At 27.6% G+C, this 16,341-nt stretch overlaps 7 protein-coding genes across 14 annotated transcripts; 3 read left to right on the forward strand and 4 right to left on the reverse strand.

Annotated features, from left to right (window-relative positions):
* The first annotated feature begins 969 nt into the window (after positions 1-969).
* On the forward strand, positions 970-2,934 carry LOC122637507. Of its 3 annotated transcripts, XM_043829681.1 has the most exons (5): positions 971-1,272; positions 1,363-1,729; positions 1,805-1,919; positions 2,118-2,316; positions 2,798-2,934. In XM_043829681.1, exons 2-5 carry the CDS (start codon positions 1,365-1,367, stop codon positions 2,860-2,862), a joined length of 744 nt encoding a protein of 247 aa, XP_043685616.1. In that variant the 5' UTR covers positions 971-1,272; positions 1,363-1,364; the 3' UTR covers positions 2,863-2,934. The 3 variants fall into 3 exon arrangements, with proteins under 3 accessions (XP_043685617.1, XP_043685616.1, XP_043685615.1); XM_043829682.1 differs by having other exon boundaries at positions 970-1,729; positions 2,118-2,232; XM_043829680.1 differs by having other exon boundaries at positions 972-1,729.
* Positions 2,729-6,090, reverse strand: LOC122637504 (bleomycin hydrolase). Of its 2 annotated transcripts, none has more exons than XM_043829671.1 (4): positions 5,952-6,090; positions 4,164-4,477; positions 3,108-3,935; positions 2,729-3,039 (listed from the first exon to the last, which is right to left on the reverse strand). In XM_043829671.1, exons 1-4 carry the CDS (start codon positions 5,959-5,961, stop codon positions 2,824-2,826), a joined length of 1,368 nt encoding a protein of 455 aa, XP_043685606.1. In that variant the 5' UTR covers positions 5,962-6,090; the 3' UTR covers positions 2,729-2,823. The 2 variants fall into 2 exon arrangements, with proteins under 2 accessions (XP_043685606.1, XP_043685607.1); XM_043829672.1 differs by having other exon boundaries at positions 4,164-4,474; positions 5,952-6,087.
* LOC122637506 (zinc finger protein 330 homolog) lies at positions 6,080-11,141 on the forward strand. Of its 4 annotated transcripts, none has more exons than XM_043829678.1 (7): positions 6,080-6,096; positions 9,503-9,697; positions 9,830-10,000; positions 10,078-10,309; positions 10,383-10,547; positions 10,700-10,777; positions 10,855-11,141. In XM_043829678.1, the coding sequence occupies exons 2-7, from the start codon at positions 9,578-9,580 to the stop codon at positions 11,016-11,018; spliced, it is 930 nt and encodes a 309-aa protein (XP_043685613.1). In that variant the 5' UTR covers positions 6,080-6,096; positions 9,503-9,577; the 3' UTR covers positions 11,019-11,141. The 4 variants fall into 4 exon arrangements, with proteins under 4 accessions (XP_043685613.1, XP_043685612.1, XP_043685610.1 ...); XM_043829677.1 differs by lacking the exon at positions 6,080-6,096 and adding an exon at positions 8,599-8,737; XM_043829675.1 differs by lacking the exon at positions 6,080-6,096 and adding an exon at positions 8,997-9,231.
* On the reverse strand, positions 6,596-8,560 carry LOC122637505 (polymerase delta-interacting protein 2). Of its 2 annotated transcripts, none has more exons than XM_043829674.1 (6): positions 8,424-8,560; positions 7,911-8,066; positions 7,727-7,820; positions 7,298-7,639; positions 6,997-7,202; positions 6,596-6,927 (listed from the first exon to the last, which is right to left on the reverse strand). In XM_043829674.1, the coding sequence occupies exons 1-6, from the start codon at positions 8,516-8,518 to the stop codon at positions 6,816-6,818; spliced, it is 1,005 nt and encodes a 334-aa protein (XP_043685609.1). In that variant the 5' UTR covers positions 8,519-8,560; the 3' UTR covers positions 6,596-6,815. The 2 variants fall into 2 exon arrangements, with proteins under 2 accessions (XP_043685609.1, XP_043685608.1); XM_043829673.1 differs by having other exon boundaries at positions 7,727-7,826.
* Positions 11,142-11,482: 341 nt separating the features above from the next.
* On the reverse strand, positions 11,483-12,876 carry LOC122637508 (signal peptidase complex subunit 3). Its single transcript, XM_043829683.1, has 5 exons — positions 12,534-12,876; positions 12,297-12,370; positions 12,028-12,116; positions 11,809-11,912; positions 11,483-11,733 (listed from the first exon to the last, which is right to left on the reverse strand). The coding sequence occupies exons 1-5, from the start codon at positions 12,674-12,676 to the stop codon at positions 11,604-11,606; spliced, it is 540 nt and encodes a 179-aa protein (XP_043685618.1). The 5' UTR covers positions 12,677-12,876; the 3' UTR covers positions 11,483-11,603.
* A 648-nt stretch (positions 12,877-13,524) lies between these two features.
* On the forward strand, positions 13,525-15,270 carry LOC122637677 (exosome complex component RRP43-like). Its single transcript, XM_043829977.1, has 7 exons — positions 13,525-13,702; positions 13,873-13,909; positions 13,994-14,131; positions 14,214-14,508; positions 14,583-14,703; positions 14,787-14,890; positions 14,987-15,270. Exons 1-7 carry the CDS (start codon positions 13,686-13,688, stop codon positions 15,136-15,138), a joined length of 864 nt encoding a protein of 287 aa, XP_043685912.1. The 5' UTR covers positions 13,525-13,685; the 3' UTR covers positions 15,139-15,270.
* A 178-nt stretch (positions 15,271-15,448) lies between these two features.
* LOC122637679 (caltractin) lies at positions 15,449-16,246 on the reverse strand. Its single transcript, XM_043829979.1, has 2 exons — positions 16,050-16,246; positions 15,449-15,968 (listed from the first exon to the last, which is right to left on the reverse strand). Exons 1-2 carry the CDS (start codon positions 16,050-16,052, stop codon positions 15,462-15,464), a joined length of 510 nt encoding a protein of 169 aa, XP_043685914.1. The 5' UTR covers positions 16,053-16,246; the 3' UTR covers positions 15,449-15,461.
* Positions 16,247-16,341: the final 95 nt, after the last annotated feature.

Consider the following 16,341-nt stretch of genomic DNA (forward strand, 5'->3'; position numbering starts at 1 on the left):
AGATCGTGGGTGAAATATGTTTATAAAATCCGCTCCGTAGACCGTTCTATCGTCACAAACAAAATATAACATATTTCTAATATGGAGTTGTACAAAAGCCTAAGGATTTTGAACTTCTTACGTATGATTTTCTCATTATATATGTTATCAACGGGAAGTAACGCTAATAATAGAAATTAAAGTAGCAAAGTGATCATATTGTGAGCTTGATCGTAAAAGTTTATTAAAAATTACACTGCCATCTAAAAATTAATTAAGTGCGACTTATTAACTCAATGATAATTCGTATTATCGCATAATGGTTTCCTTTGCATATGAAATTTCCAATAATAGTATCAATAATGATCGAAACTAGTTCATGATCGAAAAACTGACCTAAACAAATCAAAATTCAACGTTTTGTGAATTTACTACATAGAAATTGTATAACGTTGGTATATCTCCACATTCATTAAATCTATGCGTTTCATTATTAGATGGCGTTGCTTTGCAAATTCAGAGTAGTGTTTCATGATACGAGTTTTGTTGCGTTTCCATCCCGGGTTCGTTCAAAAGGACTCGACGATAGAGCTAACGAGTAAACCCTATCTTAGACGCCGTGGTTCATGTTTTTAAAACTTGTATTTATTGTTTTCACTTGATCTTTAGGTGCTTTCGAGAAAAAGCGACGTCTAGTAGCAATGTTGCTAAACAGGTCGCTACATTTAGTGTAGACCTATGATCATGCACTTAACCGTGATTTCACCAAATAGAAATGATACCGGTTCAGTTACTACTGCTTCTAAATTACAAAAAGCATTAATATAATGATATACAAATATAATCTAATTACAGTTTGGTTACGTGCTTTTATTTCCACTAACCTAATCGACATAGATGATAGACTGTCTACTCGACCGACCAATCAGCGATGGGAGTGTGATAACAGTCATGCTCCTCCGAAATATAGGGATAAAGCCATCGCATTTAGGATCATACCTACGAGTGTCTCATCGCATGATTAGATTAAAATGATTTTAAAATTTCATCCGTGACAGTTCGTTTCTATAACCGAAAAATTGTAAAAAAAGATTTATAATTTCTTTGAATGATTTTAAAAATGGGACGTTTTACTGTAATTTATAAACGTACATGTTGATATATTATAAATGTCCTAACTAAATTGTTATATTTGAATTTCTAATTTCAATTTAATTATTTTAACCTATGCGCAAAGAGTTGTTTAAATTGTTTCCATCGATCTTTTTAATAATTTATAGTGACATGCGAACTGTTAAGTATTGTGCTGAAGTACATTCGTGTTTTGCCATATTTGTATACTCTATATATCATAAAACGTTAATTTATTTTTTGTAATATAAGGAATGGAAAAATCATTAAAATTAATAATACACAGAAGTAAGACAATTTTTGATAATGTCAATATTACTTGGAATTCTGCGATTAAATATCTGCATCAAAATAATGAAAAAGGAGTTAAATCAAAACCTAATATCCTCGACAATAAGTCGCATTGTAAAATAATAGCAGTTCCCTTAAATCAAAGGGGATTTAATGCATATCTTGTTTCATTATATGTTAACAGTTTGATAAAGTCAAATACTTATCGTAAGGCTGCACTACAGGTTTTGTTGAAACATTTATCTTTAATTACAAATCAAACGAATTTCAAATATATGATTTTAATAAAATTACGTACACCAAAAAAGCAATTCCTAGATTATAAATGGTAAGCTATATAGATGTGATTTAAAGATTTCTTCAAATATGTCGAATAGTTCTTGTAAAAATTATATTTTTATAGGAATGAGAGAATAACAAAAATGGTATTAGAAACAAGAGAACTAGATTATGCTATGTCATGGTTATCTACACTAGGAGGAGCATTTTCTGCCTTAGGTGAAGAATTTCAACATTGTGTAAGTTGCGTAGTTCAATGTATTATTGCTGTGCAAAAATAGTTTATCGACATCTATAATTGCTAAATACCAGTTAAAAAATGCGATTATCTTTTTAGTTATTTTAATGTAATGATCTTATATTTCATTATTAGTTTTATTTTTTATAGTGCATAGAATATAAAAATATTAGTTAATCAAAATATACATTTTATACAGGCTCAGATGGCAGGAAAAATTTCAATAAAACAATTTCAATTAGCACTACATCTCGGAAATCCCCTTCTCGTTGCTCGTTGTAAATTATATGCAGCCTTAAGTTTGATACAACAAGGTTATTTCAAAACACCAAAATATATGATCAAAAATATATACAAACTGGCAGTGGATCAGAATGATACACGTCTGCAAAACATGTGTAAGGGTGTCTGGGCAAAACTTAAGTATTGTTACAAACAAAAAAAATTGAAATATAGAAAAACTTAAGTTCTTATAACTTTATAAGTGTATATATTACATATAGATATGCTATTGAAATTTTAAGTATATAATATTTGTAAATTCGTAAATATAAAATTAGAACATAGAAACAGAGTTGAAAATATACATACTCCCAGAAAGTTTTATATATTCTTTAAAGTTTATCGTTATAAAGGCATCTTACATGATATTGCTTTGTAGATACAAAAAAATTAAAAGATATTTTTGTACCTATAAGGAAACTTTTCAAAGTACCTTTAAAATGTGGCTTTTCTGACTTTCCAAGATAGATTAAAATAAGAAATATTTAATACAGCTGAATAATAAGCTTAAGAAAATTCAATGGTAACTAAAATTCCCTGATCTCTTTTTTATTAATTGTTGTACAATCGTTCAAGTTCTATTTTTACTGTCCTTAGATCACTTCTTGAAAGGACTATTACCATCACTGAGCAAGAGTACCCATTGGATCCCATGCTGGTAAAGTAACAGGTTCCTGCTCGAATACAGCTAGGACATCAGCAGGTACAAATTTTTTATCTACAACAGCTTCAAAGACAAACTCTGAAAACCAGTCAGCTGTTAAAATATGATAGCCTTTCTGACCATGATCTTCTCCCCAAGAATTTTCTACTCTGAACTTCTTGATTTTATTTTCGTTCTAAAATTCAATATATACACTTATTAGTATATATTTTTACCGTATATAAACTATTATAAAAAACTTACATCAATAGATACAGCTGTAAATGCCATTGCGTGTATCATCATAGAATCTCCATAGAGTAATCTATCTGCCTTTGTAAGACCTATCTGTACATCTGTTCCAAACATCAATTCAAAGTCATAAGCTCTAATGTCATGGATACCCTGTTTACCTATTAACCGTTTGTTTACATCACATCCAAACCACACAGGTTCATTCTGTTTTATACTTTCTGCACATAATTTCATTAGTAATTCTGGTGGTTGATTATTATAAAGCGTTGGTCTTCCACCTATGACATTTCCTAAACAATCCACTGTATAAAGTTTTCCATAAGGATTAGATGGTCTTGGATCTGTGACAAGACACACCTTATCGTCGACATTGTAGTATGGCTTAACATATTTTTCATAAAATTCGATAGGTGTTATTGGTCCGATGCAGTTATAATTTTTCGATTTATCATAATATTCCCATGTTATAGTTTCGGAAGGAATACCGATGCAAATGCCAATTATTCTATATATCACAGTCATTTGTTCCATAATTTGACCTTCTAATTCTTTATCGGAAGCTCCATTAGCAACTAAACCTCTTAGAACTTTGGAATATTCTCTTAATTTACTTTTCAAGAGACTATTCATGCGAATACTAGCCTCGCAACTATATGATTCTGGAAAACATGATTTTGGAACAAGACCGTGACGATTTATAAGATTAACTATCATATCCCATTGACCTCCATCACAGGTAGGATCATGCAGCAGAAATGATACCAATCTTCCTTCCACTGATTCACCACGTTTTGCAGTTTTAACAATATTATGCAAGAAGTAATTACATCGTTCTACCTGTAATAAATTATTTAATTTATAACAAATTATTTAAATCATTATATTTACAGTATCATTATAAATATAATATTATATTATTATATATTAATATAATTATAATATAGTATTATCATGAAATAAAGTAAATGTTACTATAAATATAATTATAATGTAGTATTATTATAAATTATATTTTATAAGGATAAAATTTACTTTATAAATATAAGATAATTTGTATTTTCAAACCTTATCCCAGAAAAAAAGGTAAGCTTGACTAAATTCAAATTCATCCAAGTTATATTGCTTCATAAAGGCAGTTCTTATAACATTTAAAGTTGCGAATATCCAACAACGTCCAGAATTTTTTTGGTTTGTCATTGGCTTGCCTTCAGTATCTATTTTATGAGTGAAAACATGCTGAGTTTCTTCCAACACTTTTCTTGATATACAAGCCTCAATAGGATTGGTTTTTGTACAGACATTTTGTGCTTGCACATTTCTGTTGTCTGCATAAAATTTTGCACGCAACTGATTGAGTACTTCCGCTGTCAAGATAGCTGCTGTTCAGAAACAAAAAGAAATATTGGTTGATCTTACAAAGACTAAATAGTATTGGTATAACAAATATTAAATTGAAATAATAGAAATAACTTTTATGAATATATTATATTCACAATACTATTTTGTTTTTTATTATACTCCATATCCTCAATCAAAATACTCTGGCCATTGTTTACTAATTATACGCAACGTGTTAAAAAGAAATTAATTGGCCGTTCCCTCAAACATGTATATAAAATATGAGATCTTAAAGAGCACGTCGACGATCTTATTCCATTAAATGGCTCGTAACAAAGAATTTGATTATATATATACGATATGTACTCGCTCGGAAATACCTTAAAAAGCATTGTTTCGTACAATATTGCAACAATACGCTAATAAAAATCGTATTATTGAATAATGTCGACTGCGTAACAAAAGGATGATATTAGTAGCATAGATGATTTATCGTATAAATTAGCGTAAAAAAATATAAACGAACCTAAAACCGTTTGCAAAAAGAAGGAAAAAGAAAGACAAAGAAATTTTCAAAGCAGGTAGTACTGCTTTTGTTTACACGCATGTCCAAATGTATCTTTTTTTTTTTATTTTTATAATACGAATAATATAACTGCCTAAAATACTCTTCTCATGGCCTATCACGTATTTTGGGCTCTACCTAAGATTTATTTTTGTTAAATGACAAAGTGATTTTCACTTTCGAAATACTTGACTTTTGCGACGCACGTATATATACGCGTATACGTGTATTTTATCAAAAATTATGCACGTATAACGTTTTCGATGTATATTGTAAATAATATTGATAACAAAAAAATACAAAATGTTTTGTCTATAGATAAAAAATTGTAACTAATGTCTATTCATATTATTGACAAAATTCGGCCTCGGGTCTATTTCTTATGCTTGAAAAAAAAAAAAAAAAAAAAATCGTTTCATAAAATTTTTTGATCATATAAAGCTCCCCGATCTCGTGGAATAAAATTTTATATATAATCATACAAATGCAAAATGGCAGATACAAATTTCAATAAATATATTTTACAATATGTTCATTGTCACATTTCGTAAAACTATCATGTGAAAGATTTACGACATCCTGCGAACAATTTGAACATTTGGAGAATATATAAGCATGAAAAAGAATAAAATGTAAACCAATGGATATCAATTTGATATTTCGAGAAAAGGTAATAGTACACTCAATATTTAGTCTCACAGTATATTGACAAACATTGGAATAAAAGTCGATGACAGGAACAACTGGGTGCGCTCGAACAAAAAAGTAAGCGTTATTTTCGAATAACGAAATTTCTTGTGATATTTAAAATGAATTATTTCATACGTTTACGCGTTTATCGTTTTGCAAAATAAATTGTATGAGAATTGTATGATATATGTATATATATATATTTTTTTTTTTCACTGAAAAGAAAGCGTGATGTGAAAATAAGCAAGGATTTAACTTACAGACAACCATAATGCTGATCTAGCTTCTCTTCTCTCCCGTAATGGTGTAATGAATTTAGGCGTCGCCACAGAGTTCTACGCTAGTATACCGTACTTACAAACAGAGGGGGCATGTCGCTTTTATCGCATGTGGTCGATAGACAAGGTAAGTATAATAATTTCTCGCCATACATTGAACAGGATCCTGTACTACGCATGTCTAATACAGATCTTCGCATGCGTATTAATATTTTCTGCTGTTGACATGCAAAAAAGTTTGATATACTAAATTGAGTAGATTTACCGCAATGTTTAAAATTTTTAATAAAAATTTCATGTAAACTACTTATAAAACTAGAAGATTTAGAATGATCTTAAATAAAGGCGAAAATTATCGAGTACATTGGATATAACGCTTTCATGGTTTGAATGGTTTACTGATTTTTTAACCAATGATAAAGATGGACTTTTTCTATCGACCAATAGCAATTTCATATATTGATGTAGCCAATACCATTTTCGCTGTAGTATAGTGTCGTATATTTTATTAAATATTTTCCACATACACATACAAAGTACCGTTTTTATATTATAATATCAACATTTTTTGATACTACATTAGATATTATACATTATTCTTACGTATGTAATAAAATATATGACTATTAAGATGCTACATCGTTATATTTATGATCTACTACTCAAAGATGTGCAGAGCATATATGTAATTAATATATACAGTTTGATGAAACTAAAAAGGATAAGAGATGTATAATTAAGTAATTCTCGATTTAGACAGCTATTATATCGTAAGATGGACAAAGTCTTTGCTGAAAAACGGGAAATACGATTGTTGAATATTTCTAAATTTTTTCCATAAAAATATCATGGTTCCACATCCGGTATAGGTGTTTCTTCTGTTTTCGATTCTAACGAGAAAGGTGGTATCCTACAATCGAATGCATATCCATCTTCTCTCTCCATTCTAAATGTTCCCCTGAAGCAAAGGTGTCATCAGTTAAAAAGGATGCTGCTACAGATACATTGAGACATATTAATTACGTACCACATGTGACCACTTGGAGCTTGCAAACTAACATGACTACTATATTGAAATGCAGGCAAGGTTTTAGATAGTACAGGCTCTTGCCCTACAACTCCCCTCCCTCTAACAGTTTCTAATGTACCAGAAAGACTAAATATTCTCCAATGCCTTTCTCTTAATTGTACACTCAAATCTCCTAAATTTTCCAAACGAATGCAATATCGCCACTACACAAAGAAAATAAAAATTTTAATTAAAGGATGTGTATGATACAATTCATGTAAATTATATATCATCTACAATCCTTAAAAATATAATGTACCCAATAAACGGATGTAGTTTGATTTTCTCTACAACCCATATAAAATGGTATCACAGTAATACGTATATTTTCTGTTGTTTCTTTATGAACATCAGATAATTCTAACCATGGATGGTTCTTTTTTTGCCATGCTTTCAGTGTCTCTTGCGCAATAAAACATGGATCTCTGTCTGAATCATAAGTTAAAAACTTATCAAAAAGTTCGTGTTGCAATGCAGTTTTCTCATTTGTAGTATATGGCAAAATATCTTCATGAGCAACATAATCTAGGCCTGGTATTGCATACAGACTGCGGCTGCTCTCATGATTACCCAAAAATGTCACTGCTTCTGTTTGAGCACGCTATGTATTGTTTTAATAAAAATATTTGCACATACATTTATAATAAATACAAAAACAAATATATAAATACTATATTATTATACATACTATGTACGGACAATCTCTTTGATCTATTAGAACTTGATAAAATGTGTGTGTCCTCCCTTTGACTTCTTTACCGACACTATTAAAATTCCTATCGCTGTTTCTTAAAAGAAAAATAGCTTAAATATTCTTCTTTATATACATTAATTCTATAACTATTAACTATATATAATTATATATGACATACTCTTCCTTTTTATTTGGTATATCCCTATCATATACTCTTGCTAGCCATGGAAATAGAATTACTCCTCGATAGCCGAAAACTCTATGCAGGATCAACTGACCTGTTTCATATTTTCCTTGCAATTTAGGAGTTTCGAGTTTTCCAACTTCTGCTAATCTGAAATATCAACAGATATAGAATGGCTTTACTGACAACTATCATGCCAACTTCTTTTTTATTACTGGCTTTTTTTATTTAAGATATATCACCAATCATAAATATTATGGCATACAAAACAAAATACTACTTTCTGTACATACATATATGTATATATATATATATATTTCATAACCTATCAAGTTCTACAATTTCATAAAACAATTATATTGTAATAACGAAAACTATTACATATAAATAGGAAAATCGCGGTTTTTTTAAATACGTTCTTATCGATTATATAGTTCTACAAATTTCAAAATATTTTCCAAGAAATATAAAAGAAAACGTATGTTTTACGTACTGCGTACTGCATACCTGATGTATCTTGTTTGTTGTACGTATGATTTTTTAGTTGAACTCAGGAGGAAGTATCTTAAATTATAAACGATGAAATTTCGTGAGAGGTCCATTCTTTTTTCCAAAACGACTGTTGCTCGGTTTATATTAGAAGGATTTATTTATCTTGTTTGAGTACCAGAAAATAACAACGCTGTTTTCCTGACATTTCTACTGAGTTTGGCTGAGTACGTCAGAGTATAGCAGGTTATATGTTGTGATGTTTACGTGACCATCCATGATATAAAAAGAAAGATGTTATAGACAAAGCAGTGAATCCAAATTTTGCTACGGTAACGTGTTGAATTTACAACGATTGGTGAATTTGTTTAAGATTAAACTTGATTAAAACACTGCAATGTTAAAACAATAAAACTAGAAACAGATTAAAAAAACAACAATGAATCGATTATAATTCGCCTAAAATTAGCTTTTGAAATTCATAAATAATGATGCATATGTAACGGACATAATCCAAAACTTCAAAAAAAAATTTTGGTTATTGTAAAAATCTTAATTATTGTAATTTATACACAATATACAACAAAGAAATTTCAAAAGAATGCTTTCAATTTATTAACGTATTTTTTTAGGGGAAAAAATTCTATGCTTGCTCTATGTTACGTATAACTTCCGGCAAAAAAGATGTAATTGGTAAAGCACGCGATAGAACAAAAATAATTATATCTTGTCAGATATACTTTTTTATAACTTTCAACTTTCCTCGATCGACTGAATTCTTTTTGCTTTTATTGATTATGTGATTGTTGTTACTTTGTCCCACGATGTAATTAAAGATATTTGAATATAATACGTTATTTTATAAGAATTTAGCAGAAATATTTTGCTGCGAATAGAGTTCATATATACTAGCCTTAACAGTTTATTTTGGTTTTACTTTTATAATTTATTATCTTTTTAATAAAATCATATTCGTGATGAATTAAATTTGACGCGAAATATAAATATTTCGTTTAAGATCTTTCGTACTTTTCTGTTTCTTTTTACATTTATATATATGTTAGTGGAAAACAATTTTATGATCGAATTTATTACAGACGTCGGTAATCATCAGTGGTTGATCGGAAGAAAAAAGGATAACCTAGATATTTTATTTTCTTTGAAATATTAAAATGCCAAAAAAAAAGACTGGTCAGAGAAGAAAAGCTGAAAAACAAAAATTAAGACAAAAAGAAATTAGGACTGCTAAGGAGCAAATAGACATAGCAAAGCTACCATGTAATACAGTAATGGTAAATATTAGATTAAATTGAGACAATGGATTTCCATTTAGGATAATTCCTATTTGCAATTATTTATTTTATTACATTTTGTTTTTTTTAAATATCTATCGTAGTTAAATGATAATATGTTGTTATGTATAGGAATGTGACAAATGCAATAAAAAACAGAAAAGTCGTGCCTTCTGTTACTTTTGTCAACATGTGCAACGCTTACCTATGTGTGCACATTGTGGTAAAGTAAAATGTATGTTAAAAACGGGAGATTGTGTGGTAAGACATCCTGGTATATTTACTACAGGTTTGGGGATGGTAGTAAGTATAGAATAAAACTTTATAGTTTGTTATTATAGAAATAACAACGTTATAGTTAAATATGTTTCTTATATTAGGGAGCTATATGTGATCATTGTGAAGCTTGGGTTTGTCATGGAAGACGTTGTTTAACTACTCATGCATGTACTTGTCCATTGATGGATGCTATTTGCCAAGAATGCGAAAGAGGAGTATGGGATCATGGTGGAAGAATATTCCGCTGTTCTTTCTGTAATTGTTTCCTTTGCGAAGATGATCAATTCGAACATCAAGCATCATGTCAAGTATTAGAAGCTGAAAGTTTCAAATGTAAAAATTTTATATTCTCAATATACTATTACAATTTTGAAAATTATATAAACATATTTTACAATATTTTTAGGCCAGTCTTGTAATCGTTTAGGACAATATTCATGTCTCAGATGTAAAACATGTTATTGTGAAGATCATGTGCGTAGAAAAGGATTTAAATACGAAAAGAATAAACCTATACCTTGTCCCAAATGTGGATATGAAACATCGCAAACTAAGGACCTTAGTATGTCTAGTAAGTATTTTAATCGTGAACATGTTTCTAAATTAATATATAAAATAATTGAACATAGCACAGAACAGTCAAATTCTTACTTCTTTCTTATTTTCTGAATAATCCATTACATATAACTCAAATTTCTAAATGCTTATATTTTTCATACATAGCAAGAAGCCATAAATTTGGTAGACAAACTCAGGCTGGACCATATGATTCCGACGAAGAAAATGGTTATAATGATTATGGTAACATAAGTATTATATTTTGTATAATTTTAAATCACTTATTATTTCAGTTGATTTTTATGATGTATATTTTTAAGCAGGTACTAATGACGCTGAATGTTACGGTTCAGAATATTACATTGCTAATGGTGATGAAGAAGATGAAGATGAAAATGATGATGATGAAGAAGAGGAACAAGAAGATGAATCTTCAAGTGAGGATGAAGTAAAGGATAGTGATAAATTGGGGAAAGAAATATAATAATCATCAAGTAATAATGTGAACTTAACACATTGAAAATATACGAAAAGTATGACAATTAAAAATTACTATATTAATAATATTATAAAGTAGAATTATATAAATAAAAAACTTTAAAAAATGTGATATAAAATATTATTTTACAGTAGTAAAGTTAACAAAAACTAATACTTCGAATCTTTTATAAGTATAAACTGAAATAAACATACCAGTAATATGCAACAATATGCATGAAGTATGATGCATATTCTTAAGTAATAATAATAATTTGGTACAGAATAATATAATTCTGATTTAGAGAATATTAGAATATTAATATTAGAATATTAATCTAATATTCTGTTAGATATAAATCTAATACCTTAGATTCAAAGAAATATTTGTGTTATTTATTATAAGTACATGTAATTAGGTACGTGATTTTTTAACTAACAAAAAGTAAAGAAATATAAAATAGCCCTGTATATAAGTATTAATTAATGTACAACTTATTTTTATTATATACTTTTTTACATTTTACACGAGACAATTAAAAATTGTTTTAAAATTATTAATATATTTCCAATAATGTTGGATATTCATACATTATACACGTAAAGTTGTGTATTCTGTTGGAAATGCAAAAGTATGTAAACCAATGGCATTAATACTTGGCAATAATCCTGCATTTGGTACAATGTTCCAAGACAACATTAATGTTACATTTTTGTTACCTCTAAAAGCAGTCAATTTATAAGTAACATATAATAAATTTTAAAAATTTAATATCAAAGAAAAAACAATTATCTACCTTAAACCATTACCATCATCCCAGAAATAATATTTTGTATTCATATTTTTAAAGTCTAAAACAGCATTATCTCCACGTAAAACTATTTTGTCCCATAAAACTACCTACATTGAAAAAATAAATTATATCTTCTTATAATAACAGTCAATTTCTAGATTATAAAAGATTTTTGTAAATTTCTAAAAATTAAAACATATAATAACTAGTATAAACTCATACCTGATTAAAGTCATTATTGCTTGTTTGATATTCTGCTGTAAGATACAAGAATAACTGTTTAACGTTCCAGTTAAATAGTGGAGTGAGATGTATATATTTTATAAGGAAATAATAACAGTATAAAAAATTCTAACAATATATGAAATATAGAAACCATTGATATATATATATATATATCTGTATAATATATAATATATATATATATACACACATGTGTCATACATATATATATAAAATTTTTAATAATATACATTGAATAAAAAGGATATCAGTTTGAAGATCAAATGTCAAGTAACCAAGATCATTTTTCACCTTTGATGCACTATAATCTGGCATATTTTTTCTGTAAAATAAATATATTTTTTGATTATATATAGTACATTAATAAAATAAAAATTTATGATATTGTCTGAAATTATATTATTTAATATAGAGGATAATATTAACATAGTACTATAATTATATAAATATAAATTATACAATTTTAAATAAAAATGAATACTTACACGACTACTTTTACTGTATTTAAAGTTGCATTTGCTCTATAATCTATAAAAACTGTTGAAAGGAAACAACAAAATGTAAGGCAAGCTGATACACTTAATGTATATGCTAAAATAGCATTTCCACGTGTCAAAACTGTATGCATTATTAAGTTTTAAAATCGTTAATATATAAAAATGTTAAAGTTAATTTAATTATATATCTCAAAACTATCAAATGTTATACATCTACAAATTCTAACCAAAATCATCGTCCTATGAACCCTCGACGTCAGCACGGAGATCAACCGGTATGTGTAAAACTTATAGGCTAGTTAAACTCAAGTTATGTTACGTACAACCACCAGGGCGGCGTTGTATTTTTAACAACTACTTGATACAAGTTTTTTATTAGAGATACCATATTATATCAGTTCCAATCAAGCTTTATTTAAATTATTAAAACATTTTCATTTGAAATTTTTATATCTTTACTTTTCTGCTATCTGACTATACCAGTTTTCGATAATATTTTAATTTAAACATAGGGATAAAAGGTCTACTATTTTCGGTTTATTTATATATCCTTCGGTATATTATTTATTGATTTTATTATATATCAATAAACAGTAGTTTTATTTGATTGTACTAATCACAGTTTTACTTCGAATTAATAACAAATTTACACTTCACAACTTTAAAATTTAATTCACTTTAATAATTTATTTTTCCTTATTTTTTTGTAAATGTATGAAATAAAAATTTTGTAACTGCTTTTTCTTTTATATATTATTTTTTTTTTGTATTGCCGAGCTTTATATGATTTTCATCCAATAAAAAAAGACAAAAAAATTAAGGAAAAGGAATATATTTGATGATGTGTATGATTACGATTGGATAATTTTGTATATGGTGAACCAATCATTGGTAATCCTACATATAACAAATATTTTCGATATTTTTAAAAGAGAATCTTATAATATCGGATACACATGTATTACATGGCTTATAACATTATACTATGTTAATATATGATCGATATAAATTAAATTATATATAATGGTATACTTTATAGCTGAAGTGAAGGTACAGAACACAGCGCATGATCGTATAATAGAAGATTTTACAGTTTAAATGTATTTCGTTGTAGCTTGAATGTACTGTGTATGAATAATAATGGATTCCCAATACAAGTTTGTATATTCATATTTAAATTAAGTTGATATTTCAAAGTATATTATTTTTAAAATAAAAATTATGAATACATATAGATCTTTCTAAAATATAGTGTAGAGTTTATGATTTTATTCAAATTGATTATATTTGGTTATACATCCAGTTTTCATTTTTGATATATTTGCAGAATAATTCATCCAGTGAAGCACCTACATGATCATCTAGTAAATATATAAATTTATATATATTATTTACATAGTGATATTATATTTAATTTAATTTGAACAATTTTCATTTGTTTCGTATAGGCTCAAGATGTAAGACCAGATGGAAGACAATTTCTGTCGTTTCGTCCTATAAGTGTTAATGTATCTTCAGTAACTCGAGCAGATGGTTCTGCTGTATTTAAAATTGGAAACACTACAGTAATTTGTGGCATCAAAGCTGTAAATATATCTTTATAGAATATGGAGATAACATAATTATATATAATTTATCCTTAAAATTAGAAAATATCGTTTATTATAGGAATTAACAAAGCCAAAAGTAGAAACACCCGACTGTGGTTATATTGTGCCTAATGTCGAGCTTTCTCCATTATGCTCTCCAAAATTTCACCCAGGTCCGCCAACTGAAGAAGCACAAGTTATGTCTAAGCTAATCGATAATATCTTAATGAATTCTGCTGCAGTAGATTTAAAAAATTTGTGCATTTATAAAACTAAATTAGTGTGGGTATTATACTGTGATCTTTTATGCATCAATTATGATGGTGCAGTTATAGATGCGTGCGTAGGTGCTTTGACAACTGCCTTGAAATGCTGTAAGTTATGTTTCTTTACAGATCTTAGAAAAATAACTACAATTAATAACAATATATTTTTATTTATTTTTTAGTAACTTTACCACAAATAATTTATGATCCAAGTAATGGAAATATTAATGTAGAACGTAAAATTAAATTCCGATTTCCAGTTAAAGCATTGCCTGTTAGTACAACTTTCGCTATATTTGATGGGTTAGTTCTTTATTATGTATTTCTATTACATTTGAGAAAAAAAAAACAATAAATAAAAAGATAAAAATTTGTTTATATCATAGGCAACTTTTAATCGCTGATCCAACAAATGATGAGGAACGCTTGTCATTAGGAAAATTAATAATAGTTTCAGATGAAGAAGCAATATGTTGTATACATAAACCTGGTATGTTATATATTAAAATATTTAATTATAAGTATATAAAATTACAGTTAAAGTATTTAAAATATTTTAATCAATGACATAATAATTTCTTTTTAGGTGGTATTCCAGTATCACAAGATTTATTTATAAAAGGTTTAGCAAAATCTAAACAAAGAGCAGATGTAGTGCGAACATTAATAAATACTGCTATATTAACAATAGAAGAAAAATTGGATTCATCAAATAAGAATACTATTCTAAATAAATAAAAACTTATTAAAATAATTATTCTTTGTTTATGATAAGTATGATAACTTATTTAGTCAAACCTTAGAATGTAAAAAATCATACAAGTGTAAAACTTAATTAAATACATAACAAATAGTAATATATAAATTTTATTTGTTGAGTACTTCATTATTTTTATAGAGTTAAAAAGAATTTTAAGGATATTTTATATCTTAATTATTGAAATAAATTTTACAATTTTACAACTTAAAGTTTTGTAATTTTTTGCAAATCAAGTAATGTAATTGAACAGTTTAGAAGTAATTTAATTTGAAATGAAAACAACAAACATAAATGATTACATTTATTTGTATAAGCAGGTTTTTCGCATAATTCGCATAAATTCTTCTTGAGAAATTTCTCCATCACCATCTTTATCAGCCTCATCAATCATTTCTTGTAATTCTTCATCCGTTAGATTTTCGCCTAACTCTCTAGCTACACGTTTTAAATTTTTAAAAGATATTTTCCCAGTTTCATCATCATCAAAAAGGCGAAATGCTCTCAAAATTTCTTCTTTTGGATCTTTCTCTAACATTTTTACAGACATTATATTTAAAAATTCCTCAAATGATAATTTCCCAAGACAATCTGGATCAAAATCTGCTACAAGCTTTTTTAACTCTTCCTTCTTTGGTTCAAAACCAAGAGCTCTCATTGCTATCTTAAGTTCTTTAGTTGCTATTTTGCCTGTTCCATCTGGATCAAATAGATCAAAGGCTTCCTTTATGTCAGCTTTTTGATCTTCTGTTAATTCAATTTTAGAGGCACCTTTTCGCCGGGAACTACCATTTTTTTTAGAAGTTGAAGCCTAAAAAAAATGTATAAAATATGTATATTTTGTAATGATTATATGATACATATACAATAGAAGGAACAGAACAATACGAACCATAATTATTATTGATATATTCACAATATTTTTGTTCCACGTTTAAGAAACGACCTACAATTGGCTTTTGTTTTGACAAACAAATCTTATAGGAAAGACTTCATGTATAATCAATGTAAAATTTTTACATATATGTATGTATGTACGTATGTATTTATATATTTAAATTCATCATTAATTCTATGTAATGTATGATAGAAAGATAAAATCCTCATTAAAAATTGTACTTCCGTCCTCGTAGTCTTTTTTTGAAATTTTATAAACATGCAATATATAATTAAAGTTGCCAGTG

Source organism: Vespula pensylvanica, chromosome 2 (assembly GCF_014466175.1).
Source record: "Vespula pensylvanica isolate Volc-1 chromosome 2, ASM1446617v1, whole genome shotgun sequence".
Lineage (NCBI taxonomy): Eukaryota > Metazoa > Arthropoda > Insecta > Hymenoptera > Vespidae > Vespula > Vespula pensylvanica.

Excerpts from the sequence above, each read along its gene's own strand:
- LOC122637677 (XM_043829977.1), top strand. Across the intron at positions 14,132-14,213 it reads TAATTTGTGGCATCAAAGCT|GAATTAACAAAGCCAAAAGT; the intron begins GTAAATATATCT and ends CGTTTATTATAG. Across the intron at positions 14,509-14,582 it reads GACAACTGCCTTGAAATGCT|TAACTTTACCACAAATAATT; the intron begins GTAAGTTATGTT and ends TTTATTTTTTAG.
- LOC122637507 (XM_043829681.1), top strand. The coding sequence starts at position 1,365 with ATGGAAAAATCATTAAAATTAATAATACACAGAAGTAAGACAATTTTT. Across the intron at positions 1,730-1,804 it reads CAATTCCTAGATTATAAATG|GAATGAGAGAATAACAAAAA; the intron begins GTAAGCTATATA and ends ATATTTTTATAG. Across the intron at positions 2,317-2,797 it reads TACACGTCTGCAAAACATGT|ATCACTTCTTGAAAGGACTA; the intron begins GTAAGGGTGTCT and ends TACTGTCCTTAG.
- LOC122637505 (XM_043829673.1), bottom strand. The coding sequence starts at position 8,518 with ATGGACCTCTCACGAAATTTCATCGTTTATAATTTAAGATACTTCCTC. Across the intron at positions 8,067-8,423 it reads CAACAAACAAGATACATCAG|ATTAGCAGAAGTTGGAAAAC; the intron begins GTATGCAGTACG and ends TTGATATTTCAG. Across the intron at positions 6,928-6,996 it reads GCTCCAAGTGGTCACATGTG|GGGAACATTTAGAATGGAGA; the intron begins GTACGTAATTAA and ends CCTTTGCTTCAG.
- LOC122637504 (XM_043829671.1), bottom strand. Across the intron at positions 3,936-4,163 it reads ACCTTTTTTTCTGGGATAAG|GTAGAACGATGTAATTACTT; the intron begins GTTTGAAAATAC and ends AATTTATTACAG. Across the intron at positions 3,040-3,107 it reads TTACAGCTGTATCTATTGAT|AACGAAAATAAAATCAAGAA; the intron begins GTAAGTTTTTTA and ends ATTGAATTTTAG.
- LOC122637508 (XM_043829683.1), bottom strand. The coding sequence starts at position 12,676 with ATGCATACAGTTTTGACACGTGGAAATGCTATTTTAGCATATACATTA. Across the intron at positions 12,371-12,533 it reads AATACAGTAAAAGTAGTCGT|AAAAAATATGCCAGATTATA; the intron begins GTAAGTATTCAT and ends TTTATTTTACAG. Across the intron at positions 12,117-12,296 it reads GACATTTGATCTTCAAACTG|ATCTCACTCCACTATTTAAC; the intron begins ATATCCTTTTTA and ends TAAAATATATAC.
- LOC122637506 (XM_043829678.1), top strand. The coding sequence starts at position 9,578 with ATGCCAAAAAAAAAGACTGGTCAGAGAAGAAAAGCTGAAAAACAAAAA. Across the intron at positions 10,548-10,699 it reads TAAGGACCTTAGTATGTCTA|CAAGAAGCCATAAATTTGGT; the intron begins GTAAGTATTTTA and ends TTTCATACATAG. Across the intron at positions 10,778-10,854 it reads AAATGGTTATAATGATTATG|CAGGTACTAATGACGCTGAA; the intron begins GTAACATAAGTA and ends TATATTTTTAAG.